Source organism: Ailuropoda melanoleuca, chromosome 11 (genome assembly GCF_002007445.2).
Source record: "Ailuropoda melanoleuca isolate Jingjing chromosome 11, ASM200744v2, whole genome shotgun sequence".
In the NCBI taxonomy this organism is placed as follows: domain Eukaryota; kingdom Metazoa; phylum Chordata; class Mammalia; order Carnivora; family Ursidae; genus Ailuropoda; species Ailuropoda melanoleuca.
The window spans coordinates 98,578,284-98,594,157 of NC_048228.1; the positions used below are offsets into that span (position 1 = coordinate 98,578,284).

General features: G+C 45.5%; 1 protein-coding gene across 9 annotated transcripts in view; it reads left to right on the forward strand.

Moving 5' to 3' along the window:
* Positions 1 to 14,297, forward strand: part of LDB2 (LIM domain binding 2) — a 381,995-nt gene extending 367,698 nt beyond the window's left edge. Inside the window, exons 6-9 of one of the 9 annotated variants that reach the window (XM_011221061.3) lie at positions 4,116 to 4,239; positions 7,197 to 7,345; positions 9,902 to 10,044; positions 12,937 to 13,068. In XM_011221061.3, coding sequence (XP_011219363.1) covers positions 4,116 to 4,239; positions 7,197 to 7,345; positions 9,902 to 10,006 — 378 coding nt within the window. In that variant the 3' untranslated portion in view covers positions 10,007 to 10,044; positions 12,937 to 13,068. The other 8 variants (XM_019796437.2, XM_019796439.2, XM_011221060.3 and 5 more) reach the window with 8 other exon arrangements.
* Positions 14,298 to 15,874: the final 1,577 nt, after the last annotated feature.

Sequence of the window (15,874 nt, forward strand, 5' to 3'; positions counted from 1 at the left end):
CATAGCAGCATCAACCTAGCTTACGGCTCTCACGAAACCCGCAGAAAGGTGTACTTGCAGCTTTGCTGGATGGGCAATAGCTTTCTTTAGGATCCTACACAGACCTGGCAGGGATTACACATTCAGGAGCTTCATACTCAAAATGAGATCTCAGGCCTCGCTGACTCGTGCCCCTTCCAGGGTGTTCTAGAATTCCTCCTGGCATCCCCCAACACCAGTGCAGGACGAAGCCCACCTAAGTGGCAGCCCTGCATGCAGCTTGCCACAGACATTGCAGAAATGCTGAGGCCTTCCTTGTCAGGCAAAGGGACTGGTCCGCTGAGAGCTTCATAGCAGGCCCAACTCTGCAGATACAGTTGTTCCTTTAAATCAAAAGACTCTGTGTTATTATGCTTAGCTCCATTAATATGCATTTGACTGATGCGTGCATGCCTGTGTGTGTATGTGTGTGTGTGTGTGTGTGTGTGTGTGTAGCATGGAGGAAAAGACATGTAGTCTGGTTTATACTTATTACAAACAGGGAACTCTTTACTTAGAGTCAATGGGTGGGGATATAAGAGGATTAATAAACCTCCAGATTTTTTGTACAAACTTTGAAAGAGAGGCTGCGTAGCTTTCACCAGATTCTCCAGGGGGGTCCGAGACCCCAGGGACAGCAGGAATCCTGGCTCCAGAAGGAACTGGCTAGTGACTGCGGGAACCCACTCCCCCAGCCGTCTTCCTGATCTCATTTCAGAACGCCCCAGGCCTTCGCTGTTGCCAAACTGCGCTGGCTCACTGCCTGAGAAGGCAGGCTCTTGTCTGAGTTAGTTCTGCCACCTACAGCACACAGCCCAGCAAAGCCAGCACGCCCCGCAGCAGCTCCTGTGCACACCCGATTCCAGGGGAAGGCTGCCTCTCCAGCCTGGGAACCCTCCTCTGGAAGAAAAATGGCTTTGGGGATTCCTGATTAGTATTCAGAGACAGGAACTCCTCTGGGGTGGGTTACAGTGATAAGAAAATATTTTTACATTAAAGGGGAAGGGATACATTCTGAGGATTAGCACCTGAAAAAAGTGCTGCCCAAAACCCAGGGAGGAGGAAGGCCCTCCCCACCCCACCCCCAAGAAAGAAGTAGATAATGAGCTCACGGGTTCTCACGATAAATGCAGCTGACCTGTGTGCTGGTATGTTCCATGCCCACTGCCTTTCTGGGTCCACAGAGGTCACTGCTGCCACCCAACTTGTCACGTAATGAAAATACTTGCTTCATAAACATGTGATTCCCAAAGATGCTTGATGTGTAAACCAGAGTCATTTTCTTAATATGCTTAAATCATTCTGAAGGGGGCTGTATACTCACTGAGGACAGAGATTATGTTGTCCTCCTCATTATGCCCCCGGCACCAAAGCAGAGTGCCTGACACTTAGGAAGAAGCTCTATAAATGCTTGTTGATTTAAAGTCATAGAAATGTCACTTGTTTCACAATCTGTGCTGTTTTTGCTAATATCGAAACATAATATCTACTGTTCGTTTGAATTCTGACGTGTCAGATATGTTGTCTCAAATTCTCACAACGATGTGCAAGATGGGTATTGTCTTACAGGTGAAACTGAGACCCAGCACTCTTAAGGGGCTCCGCCAAGGATGCACACCTAGTGACAGAATTAAAATCCACACCTAGACCTCTTGGTTGCTAAGCCCATGCTTGTTCTACTCCACCCATGTATTTTATATGCACGGTAAGCCCATTTCTCAAAAATGGGGAATGGGCCAAAGGAAATGGTTGAAAACCTAACTTTGTTATTTTAATTTCAAAAACAAAAACAAAACACAACAAAAGTTTTTCTATTCCTTAGAATTTCCCTGAAACCTTTACTGACTAACCTAGCTTAACAATAGAGGCAAACATCTTCTGACCCTGTCTGAATCCAGCAGTGGTTCTCCTTCGATGCATAATCCACTCTTATCTCTGTTTGTGGAGATGACTGTGAATCCTTCACTCTGTTTGGACTGGTGAGCATCAGGGGCTGGGGCAGACCTGAGCTGTCTACAGCTGGCACAGACTTTGATCTCCAGTGAGGAATTCTTGAGGAATATACACGTCCAGTCTTCACGTTGGGGGAAATGTGGCGTGAGCTGCACAAGAATTCCCTCTCTCTCATGGGATCTTCCTTACCGACTTTTTAAGTTTCAGCAGGGACTCCAAAGTAAGCAAGAAGATAGTCAAGACTGAAGATACCCCATAACTAACCCCGATCTCATTACCTGACAGCCTGATTCACTAGGGTTGAGTGGCTTTGTCTCTGTGGCTCGCATTGTACTTGTGTCATTCAGGCTTCGAACTCTTGCTCTTTTCTTCCTAAGAAACTGCAGTGGGAAAGAGATTACAGTTGTCCTGTCAATGCAGTTAGTGGTTTGGGCCAAGTTTAGATCATCGATAGGTAAAAAGAGCACAGAAATTTTTCTAGATGAAAGTAATCTTGATTATCATGCCTAGGCTTGAGAAGAGAGGAAGAGCATGGGCAAGTGGGGTTAAATGAGAAAAAAGTGGAATTCAAACTGGAAACCATGGGGAATTTGCACGTCTTGCTGCCCTGCATATGTAAGGCAGCAGACCTCAAACTTCAGTAGAATGTATCAGAATTAGACAGGAGCATGCTTTCCAACAGGAAGATTCAGGACCCTAGCTCCAGACCCAGTGAAACAGAAGGAGAACAGCCTGGAAGTCTGTATTTTTAATAATCAACTCATTTGATTCTGACGGAAGTATTCCTTAGACCATACTTTCAGGAACATTGGCATGGAAAGATCTTCCGGTCTTTATAAGGACACCTTAAATGCATCCATTCAGTCGAGCCAAAGCTAAGAAAGCAAAGAAAAAAGGCACAGTCTGGGCATTCAAAGAGTTCAAGTTCAAGTAGAAAAGAGACTTGGAAGCAGAGGGTTACAAAGCATGGGTGAGTGAGTTCATAGAGCAGAAAGGGTTGGGTGCCACGGGAAAACCGTAGGGAGAAGTGCACAACCTGGAGAGGAAGGTGAAAGAGAAGAAGAAGCCTTGTCTTCGAGGATGAGTGGGCATTAGCCAAGAAGAGGGGAGGGAAGAAATCCAAGTAAAGGGAACCCATTGGACAAAAAGCAGCATGTCCTCTGTGTAATGACGGAAGGGAAGGGAGTGGTAAGAAAGATGGGTGATGAAGCCACATCTGCCTTCTATAATGAAATGCTGTTTTTCCACATGGAAGGGTGCTTTGCCAATATGTACACGGCTGTGTTGTGGTCTTTGTCTTCTTAGAGCACTCTCCGTGCAGCAGTTTTCTGATGAGCTTCCCACTGAGAAGGAATTCAGAAAAGTTCAAGGCAATCCTAAATGGATTTACCTTCTTGTTTCATTCATTAATCTTTGTCATCAGATGTCTTGGACCAAAGTAAATCTGAAAAATCGAACCAAAGGAGGAAAGAAAGCAACCGTGTACAGAGCCACAGAGAAATCTCCCACTCTGAACTGATGTTGGCATATGTTACTGACATTATCATTATGTGTAAAATACAAATGAGTACATGAATCAAAATAAAATAGGGCTCATCGTGGGCCTTGATAAGAATTAGGATCAAAAAAGTACTTGTAGTTGCCACTTTGTTCTCCTCAGTTTAAAAGATGGCTTTCAGTGCCACGTAATCTACATAAACCAGCATTATAACTCGCAGTGTGAGGTTGTACAAACAGGAACAACAGCAGAAACCAGAGTAGAAATCAGAGCATGCTGTGCGCCATGGAAGAGAGCTTTTTTCTTTAACCAGAGAGAATCATTTGAATTCAGAATAGAGCCCCATATATCCACCCAACAGTTTGTACAGAATGTGTCCCTGGATGTGTGTGTGTGTGTGTGTGTGTGTGTGTGTGTATAAATCACATTCAGCTATAATATGGTATTATAAATAATAGTAAATTAGGCGGGCATTATCAAGTGTTGGTAATATTTCTTTTCCTCCAAACTTGCACAGAGAAAATCAAAACCAGGGAAGAAAAGAAAAGTACCTTTGAGCTTTCTAATTGTTTCCAGCTGTTAACATCATTTATTGCAAATAATATTATCAAGTAGTGAGACACTGATGTCTTTGAACTTTTCGCAGTTGTGTGTAATACTGGAGCCAATGCAGGAACTGATGTCGAGACATAAAACTTACAACCTCAGTCCACGAGACTGCCTGAAGACCTGCTTGTTTCAGAAGTGGCAGCGGATGGTGGCACCCCCAGGTACGAGCTCGTTCTTTGCTCTTGTTCTAAATGCATTTGCTGAGGCCTCTTTTGGGGATGAAGTGATGTTAAAAGGAAGGAAGGAGTCATAAATTTGTCAGGGAGAGTAGTTTCTTACGGAATTTGGACTTGGGAATGTTGAATTTATGAAGTACAAGCATCCTTAGGAATCATCTACAGTCTCAGCAACTGAAACCCAGAAAAGTCAATTGATTTATTTAATGTTAGATCATTGGCAAAGCCAAAATCAGAAGCAAGGTTTCCTGTCTCCCAGTGCAGTTCCTGTTCCACTGGACAAGACCGATGTCTTCTCATGGTCCATTGTTAGTTTGCTTGGTTTTTGGAGGGGGGGGGTTTGTTTGCTTTTTTGTTGTTGTTGTTGAGAATGATAGAAATTATGGGAAGGAAGGGAGGGAAGGAGGGAGGATGGAAGGGGAAAAGGAAAGAAGGAAAGAAAGAAAAAAATAAATAAATTTGCTCCCTTTTTAAAGATAAATCTAATATCAAAGGGTACTCTGAACATGAAGAGAATACATAAAAGATTCCATTTTCCTCACTTCCTTAGAATGCAGTTTAGATACTATAGACTCCTGCTGGGGCTCTGAAATTACTGCTTCCAGTCATCATTAATTGTCATTCTATCTAATACATTTTTACTCCCAGGCGTGTGTCGAGCCTCATTGATCATAAAAGCAAAACGTATCCGTTCGCTAAAAATTATTTTTATAAAGAGTAATTATTAACACGAAGCACATAGCTTTCTGAATCACAAAATAGAATGGTCACCTTCCACTGGTAATGGGCCAGGCATTTTATGTGAAATGAATATAGTAGATTTAACCAAGTACATATTTAGAAATCTGAGAAAACAAGCATCATTTTACATAGAATAGTTATATCCCTGTCTTAGAGGAATTTTAGACATTTGGAACATTATTTTTTAAATCTATTGAATGTGCTTAGATTATTTTCTCTTTCAATATCGATAAGGCTTTATGGGAAAAAATATTTCACTAAATAAATGCTTTGAGAACCTATATTTTCCAACATATGCATATATAATATGCATATATAAATGATATATTATTTAGTAACTCAATCATTCATTCAATAGTTCTTGATCGAGCCCCTACTAGGTGCCAGGCACTGTTTCAGTCACTAGGAGTAAAACACCAAATGAAACAGTCAGAAATCCCAGCCCTCCCAGACCTCCCATTCTCTTTCTGAATCCTCACAATAACCTTATGAGGTATTTAATGTTACTTCCATTTTAAATATACAGGGCCTGAGATTTAAGTAGTAATTTGCCAAAGACGGTCTCATAGCTGGTCAGTGAAAGAGGTCTGTGTCACAATAGGTGTTTGCATCTCCAGAGTTCATGACTCTATTACCTCAACTACCTGCTGCCAATGGGAGTAATCCAGAGTATGCAATTTAGGTATATTCCCCCAAATTTCACAAAGGGAGTACAGATACAAAAAATTAAAAAAAAAGTAGCCGATTTTAATTCTTGAGGTAAAGAAAGAAGATGTTTGTTAGGGGAACTGAGGATTTGCTTGACTTTGAACGTGTCACTCAACTCTTTTCTGGCACCAGGGGCTGAAATAATCCTATTTCCTGTTTCCCCAGCCTTCAGGACAAGCACCCATAGCTCTCTATGGATAGACATGTTAGGCCCTTTGATGAAAATCTTTGAACATAAGAGACAAAATATTCATGAAAGAAAAAAAATGGCATATAAATAGGAACACAATCCCCTTCTTCCTCAAAAGTCAGGGATAATTTGGTGGACTAGGGGGTCTTTGAAATGAGCCTTAAAGGAGATCCTGCCCATCGCCCATCAGAAGCAGCATAGGTATTTTAAGAAAACACCATAAGGCCCTCTCACTGGGTTCCAGTATGGCCCTGGCTCACTGTCTCTCCATCAGAGTTGGGTCAAGACTAGGGTTAGCAAAAAGGATGCTCTTACATACCATTCCCAACTGAGTAACTGCCTGGAAAAAGCTTAAGATTTCTCATTTACAAAGCACAGATTAGTACAGTATCTAATGAATAGAGTTGTTATGAATATAAGATAGCCATGACATAGAAACTATGAAGAACATGAAAACAGTCGGTAACACTCACTACGAGATATATAAATAAGTATTCATCTGACCCACATCACCACGGATCCCTGTGCTTCCAAGAAGACGTTACCCATTCAGCTGGGGCAGAATATTTTTCTCTGTTTCTAAACAGGACTTTCTTGAAAAGACCAAGTTCCCCTTCATGAATATGCTGGCCATGGCACATTAAGACATTTTCCCACCAGGAACGTTGAAATTAGTAGCATTCTTTAAACACTGGGCTCCAAACCATGCAACTTGAGAACCGTACTGAGCTTGGGACCCAGTGGCTGACAGAACTCATGCTGCTTCTTCTTTGTACTTGAGCATCTCCAGGTGTGATATGCAAGTACACGTGTCCAGGTGTCAAGCCCGGACACACGGCTACTACACAGGTTCACCCCCTTAGCTTGGTTGCATCCTTTCTCTCATACCTCAGAGGCCTCCTCCCTGCCCCCCAAGGGAATCCAGGGCCCTGCTTTCGCTCTAAAGAAACAACAGTCCGGAGAAAAATGTTTTCCTCAATTTTGTAATGGTAATCATATTTTTACCTCAACTGTAAAAGTGGTTGGCCCTTAAATATATTAATAGATTCCAGACACACATATAACATCAGCAAAACACAACAAAACACAAATCGTTCTATCTAGATGCCAAAGAAGAGGGTTGAGCACATTTTGTGCTAAAAATAAAGCAACCGCTTCCTCCCTTTACTTTGTGTAAAGTTAAAAGAAATGGAAACAATTCAGAATCTAGTTTTTTCAATTCCCAAGCACAGCCTCCTGGGAGGGCAGTATTCTGACCGTCGCCCCGGAACTGATCCTCCGTCCATTTTCCATTGTGCAGCAGAACCCACAAGGCAGCCGACAACCAAACGGAGAAAAAGGAAAAACTCCACCAGCAGCACTTCCAACAGCAGTGCCGGGAACAACGCCAACAGCACCGGCAGCAAGAAGAAGACGCCAGCCGCCAACCTGAGTCTGTCCAGTCAGGTACCTGTAAGTCTCGCTTTCCTTTTAGGCCTGAAATCCTGCCTTTGCCTGTCTTCCACCTGCAGGGGCCCACGTGAAAGTCTCCTTGAGCTGCCAACGTGTTCTGGGCAGGTTGGGGGTGGGGGAGGGCAAGGCCAGGGCAGGGGAGGGCAAGGATGGGAGGGAGGAGCTCTGCCATGGAAACCTTCCCTTGCAGCCTGGGAATTAGAAAGGAATATTAAGAGTCTGTGCTGCGCAGGGACCTGAATTAAAAAGCCGTCAGAGTCACAGACAGGAGATATGTCACTTAAGGTTTAATTAAAATATCACTTAGCAGCAATGCCTGGTGGCATAGAAGGGGCTCTCGGCACCATCGCTGGAGACCCTGTGCTCCACTGGAAACTAGCTCCCGGCATTCAGGCTCCATATTGTAATTGGATTGGGCCTTCCCGACATGGGTGTCCCTTCGTATTTTAAGACTCAGGTAATTAACTCCCAGCCACTCAAAATGCAGCTCAGTGGATTCCACTTTACCCATTTCATGAGCTCAGGGGGAGGGTCAGCCCCTGGTTTGGTCTCAGCTCTCTTGACCTCTTGAACCTTTCTTTCATTTCTGGGTCTTGACAAAGGAAATGGGCCACTGTGAAGGGGGCTTCTTTGAACTCCAAGGCTGACAGCTGACGGGTGTCCCCAAAGAGTGTACACCGTGTGGGCCCTTTCTTCATCTTTCTTCATCTCCTATTACTTTTATTTTCAAGTCCTGTCCTGTCTGTCCAATTCCTTCCTGACTCCAAATCCCTCAGCCCAGTGTCAGACCATTTATTGCTTTTAAATTCTCATGCTCCTCTAAGCATTTCTTGTCCCTTGTCCCCTCCACAATTACTAGTGGGAGCTCCTTCTCTGCTGCCCTAGTCACACCACCCTGTCACCAGGCGTTTGACCGTCTTTGAGCCCCGACAATTTCGGGGTGCTTCATGGCATCCTCTAGACACCATGTCTTGGGAAATGTGCTCGATTTCTTGTTACTTCCCTCAACCGAAGCAATTTGACCTTTTCCCTCTCTCACCATTTTCCCCCCTTGATCTGTCGTCCTCACATCTCCCCCCATGTGAGAGTGGACCCTTCTTTCATGGGGCTTCTCCACTTACTTCTAAATGTGTCTTTCAAATCTGTCCCCGACCCACTTTTACCCACTTTCCATCGGTTCATTTTCTTTGGCTAAAACCAACGCCATCAGTACCTGAGAATCCCCCAGGGCCACTGGGACTCTTCTCCTGTCTTCCATGGACAGAGGGTATGGTTTTCATCTTCACTGCACAAGAAAGAAAGGGTCATGGAGAGAGTGGCCAGCCTGTGGGGAAGGTACCATTTTAGTTTTAAGACTGCTAGGAATTATAGTCTTTAAATAATGCCAGACTCACCTCTGTTTTCTGAACTGGACTAAAGAATCAGAAAAAAAAAAAAAATCAAAGAAAACCAGAGTCTTTTTATTAAGGTACCAATAAGTTAGGCCCACTCCTGGTTAGGTTGGCAAATGCATAGAGAAAATGGCCTGGTATAAATAAATGAACCCAGAAGGGCTCACAAGTAGCCCATTATTCATCTACTCCTGGAGTTTTAGAAACTAACATTTGTTAGTTTCCCGTAGCAAATGAGAGTGCATTCCAGAGAATTCTGGAACTGTGATATCACTACTTAAAGGCACAGGGGCTGCAAGAATTCAGTGCAGTTCAACAAATGTTTTCTGAGCTCCTACTACGTGCCCCCCACTACACCAAGAGTAAACAAACAAACGACAACAAAAACCCAGGCCCCGTCCTTGAAGAGCTCAGTGTCTACTCGAGCGATGGCCAGGAGGTTTCCTCTCTCCTGCCAGCTCAGTCTCCTGGGGTCAGCTACAGGGTCCAGCACTGAGTAGGATTCTGAGGCCCAAACTGGGTTTGGCGGGCTGTCCCTCAGTGACGTCGGCCTCAGGTGTAGAATAGGGAGTGGCGTACGCGTCATGCATGTTGGCGCACCTGGCCTCGCTGGAAGCATTTCCACTTCATTTTAAAGGGCATGGAGTGTGTTCTGCTCCCTGATGCTCCTTTCCTCCCACCCACCAACTGCATCTTAGTGGAGGATACCTGTGTCGAGAGGGTTCTTAGTGAACTGACATCCTTTGGACTCGGTGAGAACAAGACACCACTAGAAAGTGCGAGCGGAATTTCAGCACCATCCCCACACCACGCAATTAAAAGAGGTTTTCATCGAGTAAAACTTACAGGGGGCCAAGAGGGGCAGCGAAAGGCAACCAGGTTAGGAAAAACGTGCACATTTCTGTTGAATGGACATTAAATGATAAGCATCGTCTGGCTTGTAGTGACCACATCTTTTAACCCTGTGTACTGAATGACCGACACGATTTTACTGTTAAAATAGAGCGTGATCTGCAATCCTGGCTGCCTCGGTCACAGGCATGACCAGCTTTTATGTGCCACCGTGACCACAGCTGTGGTCCGCCTAGCTGCCACGGCAGCGACGTGTGCGTCTGGCGAGGACTAGGGTTTAATCCTTGGATTCTGCTTCTCACTCCATGAGCAGGGGCTAGGAGCGATCCCGAACTGCAGCCTCAACCCTGGGAGGGATGGAGACCTGTGTCATTCAACAGCAGTGACCCCTTCTGGCCAATTTAAGGAGAAGCATTGAGGGGCCCTGAAAGGAGTCACTTCCAGTCCTCCTCAGAGGTTGGTGGTCCTTGCACGGGGGATTAGTGAGAAGATGTGACATGGGCAAGAGCTGGTGGCACCTCCAGGCCTCCGGCGAGGAGCAGAGGTCTGCCTCATGGGGAGTCAAGGGCATCTGGGTTACTCTCCGACACACAAGCCCTGCCTCCTTGGGACACACGAGGTAGCAGACATGGGAAGGAAATGCACCTCTCATTACTGATGTTGAATGTTGGGGGGATTTTTAAAGATGTGGGGGTGGGGCAGATGGAGCCAACGTCCACTAGTGAGAGGCAGCCCAGAAGGTGCTCTATGTCTCCATCCATTTTGTGTGAGGCTTACCAATCGAGACCGCCTGAGCAGAGAACCCTCGTCTCGTCTGCAGGTCCGGTAGGGCCAGGCGGAGCCCTGTGCATACTGTGAAAGCGGCCTCAAGTACCTGTGTGCATAAGGAGCCCTCGGCACACACCTCTTTCACAGCTTGCCGTCTATCGATCATGCACACGCCTGCACACGGGATTGTGTATCCAGCTAAGGATTTTCTTTTCTAATCAGAAAGGCAAATGTGGCATCTCTCTGAAATTTAGGATGCCGACGAGGATCTATGCCTGGGTACCTTTTCAAGCTGTTCAAACACCACGAGCCAATATCAGCCCCTTTTGGAGTGATTCAAATCACTATTACCATAGTACTTTCATGAATGACCATTATTTTTCTGATGTGATGAAGGCACCTGGAGTATTGAGGACCTTTTCCTAATGTCACGCTTAAGCTGCCTTCTGATTTTTCTCCTCTGTTTCCAAATTATGCTTCCTCCCCACACTGTCCCAGCCTCTCTCGATGACCTTGGACTCACAATACTAACGCAGACCCACGTGGTCGGTCCCTATGCCCTTCTCCTGTCCTGTGACACCTCACGCATGTGTTTTCCAACCCTTCCAAAGTGTGCTGCACATAAGTCATGAAATGAGATTAACCCACGTCATCCTTTCCCCAATCTTGCCCTATTCTTTCCCCCTACCTTTGTTCCGGGTCATAAGCACTGTCTCCCGATTGCCTGTAATCAAGCGGCACTTTTTTGTCCAGGACACCCCCAGTGGGCAGTGCAGCTAACCCGATAACATCCCCTCCTCTCTGGAGAGCCCATTCCACCTCCAGTCCTGTCCGTATTCTTGCCAATCAGAGTCTCTGTCTATGTGGTACCTCGCCTCGAGCCCATGTCAGTGTCACGTCTGGCTCTTCGCTGCATAATTGATATGTTCTTTGAAGCACACTGCTGATTTCCCCATCAGCACCTGTATCACTGAGTTTACCCAATTCGTATTGGAGGCATTTACTTCACCTGGGACATAGCTCTTTAAAATCACAAGAGTGATTAGTCCGGAAACACGGTTCGGAAATCCACGGACGATCTCCCCCTAATTCTCAGGGAATCAATCAATCAAACAAGGTTTTCCATTCCAAAATCGACCAGGTGGCCGTTAAGGATTCTTTTCAATCGGCACCTTCAGATTTCTAGAAGGAAACTGGAGGGCCCACTGGACCTTCTCCTGACCAAAGGCAGTATTCTACTATACTGTCCCAGGAAAGCCTCTCTTGCCCCCAGTGAAGACAGTTTTTGCCCAGTTACCAAGGCATTTTGTCCAATTAGCCTCCCTGTCAGGAAACACACCCTTCCATGTCCAAAAGCAGTGGGCTCAGCCCTGCTTCTTCCAGCAGAGGCAGAAGCCGACAGCACTGGGCACTCTCCGGGAGTCACTGCACTTTTAAGTAGATTATCACTCACAGCCCGCCCAGCAGTATCACCTGACAGGTGTCCTGTCCCATGCCCAGGTCACCCATCAACCCCATACTGCCCCCTTTGAACAAAGAGGCCGGAGCTGTGCCCTGTGTATGCGTCCTTCTCCCCCGTCCCCGTGCCGCTGCAGCAGTGGCCTCCACGATGCTCCTGGCTACAGTAGGTGGCTTCCTTGTTTGCATGGAAGGACAATTCGTACTTAAAGGAGTGATTAGATGGATTCTTCTTGCACGCTTCCATTTCTGATGACTACCAACTTCATCAATGTAATTATAATTAGGGCTCTTCATCTTCCTTTTATGGTACCAGCTGGACAGACTGGTTCTCTTTACTGCCCAGATTGGTGGCAGGGTTGCCTGTGTGGGGATAGGTGACACGCACCATGAAATAACAGATGGTAAATTCAGGGCTTGTTGGCAATCAGCAAGTTTTTGCTAATGACTTAATTAGCTATGCAAATTGTCAAATCAGTGTGAACATTGTTTTTATCGAAAACTTTACCTAAATTAATTACCATAATTAAGTAGCAGAATGTCAAGGATATTGGCTGCATAAAAGGGCCTGGCTGAGTAGAAAAAAGAGAGATTCTGTCTTCAATTAAAATGTATACCGTCCTTGGGACAGAGAGTGCCATTTGGAATGAGTTGCGTGAATACCGTAGAACTGCATCCTTCCCACGTTGGCTGCTAGTTTCCAAAGCCATTCAGAGGCCGCGAATAAAAAGTGGCGGAGTTTTGAAGGTATTGGAAAGCACCCAGCAGAAGGTTCCACAACCCTCTCTAAAGTCCCCAATGTCGGCAAGTTAAAAGCGTGGATTTTTTTAATTTTGAAAAATCCATTTTTTTATTTCTGCAGATTGCTAGCATTGCTCGTTCTCCGGTGTCAGGCTGCGCACTAAGGACATAAACTCGCGTGGTTGTTCCACGTCAGGAGGCAATGTTTATTTCCTCTAGAAATCAAATATGCGTCTCGGCCCCCCGACTTTGAGACTTGGCCCCGGGGCACAGTACAGGAGTGTGTCTGTCCTAGATCCCCCCAGCTCCTCCCGCTAGTGTTTTAAGCTGAGCTTCTCTGTCCCAAGGTTTCCCTGTAATAATGTCAGCTGCTGTTCACAGGATGTGATGGTGGTAGGAGAGCCAACTCTGATGGGAGGTGAGTTTGGGGACGAGGACGAAAGGCTAATCACTAGATTAGAAAACACGCAATATGACGCGGCCAACGGCGTGGACGACGAGGAAGACTTCAACAGCCCCCCCGCCCTGGGAAACAGCAGCCCGTGGAGCAGTAAACCCCCCGCCGCTCAAGAGACCAAATCAGAAAACGCCCCGCCCCAGGCTCCCCAGTGAGACTGACACGCACCTGCACCCACCGTCAGTAGGCGTGGGGTACACCCACGCTTGCAGTTGCAGATCCTTGCTTACAGGAGAGGAAGGAGGAGAGAAATAAAAACTTTTCCACGCAAATGCCTGTTTCTAAACCACAATGATCTGAGTTTGAGTTTCTTTCTTTTTTTCCTTTTTGAATTGAGAGGATTATTCCAGTAAACTTCCGTGACCCTTCCCTGGAGGCCTTCGCAGGTAACACAGATACTGGCACTGATCGTAATTAAAACCAGAGCGAACGCTCGCGCTTCCCCTGGCTCGGTGTTAACCACATGTTTGTTAATTACACTCCTCCCGCCCCACCCCCCTCCCCAACCCAAGAAGGCCATATTGTCAATACGCCCTCAGTGCTCAGGGTCTCATTATATGCCGACCCTAACTACAGATGACTTTTTAATATTGTAAAATATTTTCTGCTTTTTGACTTGCATCTGAGAGTTTCTTGTTTCAGTAAAAAAAGAAAAGAAAAAAAATCAGCTTTTGGACAGTAATTTAAGTGTATCCTTATTATTATTTTTTCTTCACCTTTTCTTTAATTGGGTAACAGCTAAGAGGGCCTAGTGGGGTAATTTATGGGTGAGCTAATGTCAATCGGTTCTCCAACCTGAGTTGGTTCAATTGAGCCCAAGTGCTGAAACAAGAAATGTCTTTTTGTCATCGAAGACATGGAGGTGGATTTTTATGTAAAGAAAGACACCTACCTGGCCCGTTGAGAACTGATGCGTTTGTAAAATTGCTGTTGATCCAAATCTTTTCAAGCCATGTAATCCATTAATTTTGTGGGCAGTTTAATAAATCTGAAACTTTTTTGTGTTTTTTATTGTATCCGAGTTGACTGTTGTTTCTTTTCATAGTATATTTCTTGTATAATATTTTGTAAAGCCCTCCCTTGGTTCTTTTATGGGGATTTTTCTTTTGGGGCAATTCCAGTGTATTTATGTGAAACTTTATAAGAGAACTAATTTTTCCATTTGCATATTAATATGTTCTTCCACACATGTAAAGACACAGTGGCTCCGTGTGTTATAAAACAGCTGTATTTTATGTATGCTTTACTGATAAGTGTGCCAATAATAAACTGTGTTAACGACCAAGGCAAGTGGGTCTGGCTGTTTGTGAGCACGGGCGGAGAAATCTGCCCACAATTATGAGAGGTCTGGAGCTTGGATTCAGCGCCCAGCCTACATATGGAGTGGACTTGTGAAAGCCGTGCTATCCTTTGTAAAACCTGATTCCTTTCCCTACTCACCGCAGTTCACTTGGGCAGATGTGGGAGTGTCCGCTCTGAGCAAGGAAGATCTAGCTTGTGCTTCTAGAGCTTGGCAAGTGGAAGAGCGTAGCTTCCACTCGCTGAGAGTTTACTTTACACCAACCAACCCTACTTAAGGTCCAGGGCTATTATAGTATTAAGCGTCAGGCGATTTTAATTTGTCATCTTGGCAAATTCTGGAAAGGGGAATTTGAAAAAGAGAAGGTAAGGGAGGCCACGTGTCTTAGGTTGGGATTCCCAGAAGCAGAGCCTGAGATCAGGATCTGGGGGCACAAGATTACTGAGGGAGTGTTCTTCAGGTCAAAGAAAAGGAATCTTTAAGAAAGTGGGAACAGGATAGGGAAGGGGAAAGAGTCTAGAAAAGCTGTGGACTCATATAGACTACTTTCGGGACCTGATCCATGAAGAGAGGGCTCAGAACACATACCTCACTCTATCCCTTCCTGAGCTAAGCTGCCAGACTTTTGTGTACATGTACCAGTCAGTCATTGGCTGGAGCCATCCCCACGGTTTAGGGGACTGTAACCTTTGGAACAAGATGGCCCCCATCAGCTCAGGGCAGTTCTGCAGAGAAGAAGATGGCCAAATAGAAGGCAACGGTCATAGTGTCCTGGCATGGGTGTGCCAGTCTCAGAAAGGGCATCTAGGCAGGGCACAGTCTACTCCATTAAGTAACTTATCTTATAACTCATGGGTGACATAGTTGGGATTTGAATCTGGATCTCCCTTGACTACAAAGCCTGCATCCTTTCTAGAACATCACATCACTTCTCTAGAATATTAGCATTTTGAGGAAAACGTACGGTACAATAGCAAAAGAGCCTAAGGACATATGGGGGACTGCTACCCACTAGGGTACTGCTAAGAGAATTTCCAGTATATCCCCCACCCACCTCACCATTTTATCAAGTCTTTTAAGTTACCAATATGTAGTCACCACAATTGATGCCTAAGAGAAATTATTTGACACCTGTTCCAGTTATCCACTGCTGCACAGCAAATCAACCCCAAACTTGGAGATTCAAGAGGACAATTTATTATTCAGTTATCTTTCTGAGAGCTCACTGGTCTCTGCCGGGTGGTCTGCACTTAGGAGCTCACACACTGGGGCTGGAGTCATCAGAGGCCATCCAAGATGATGCACTCACACTGCTGACTATGAGGTAGGAGCTTAGCCAGGTCTGTTGCCTCGGGTGCCTTCGTGTAACCTCTCCAGAGTTTTCACAGAACGTCGGTTGGGTTCTGAGAGGGAGAGTTCCAAGAAGCGGCATCCCGAGAGAGGAGAAACATAAATTGCCTGGGGTGGAACTGACACAAGGTCACGTCTTCTCTGTGCTATACATCAAAGCAGCCCCGAGTCAAGGTCTAGAGGCATAGCCTCTACTCTTTGATGGGTAAGTG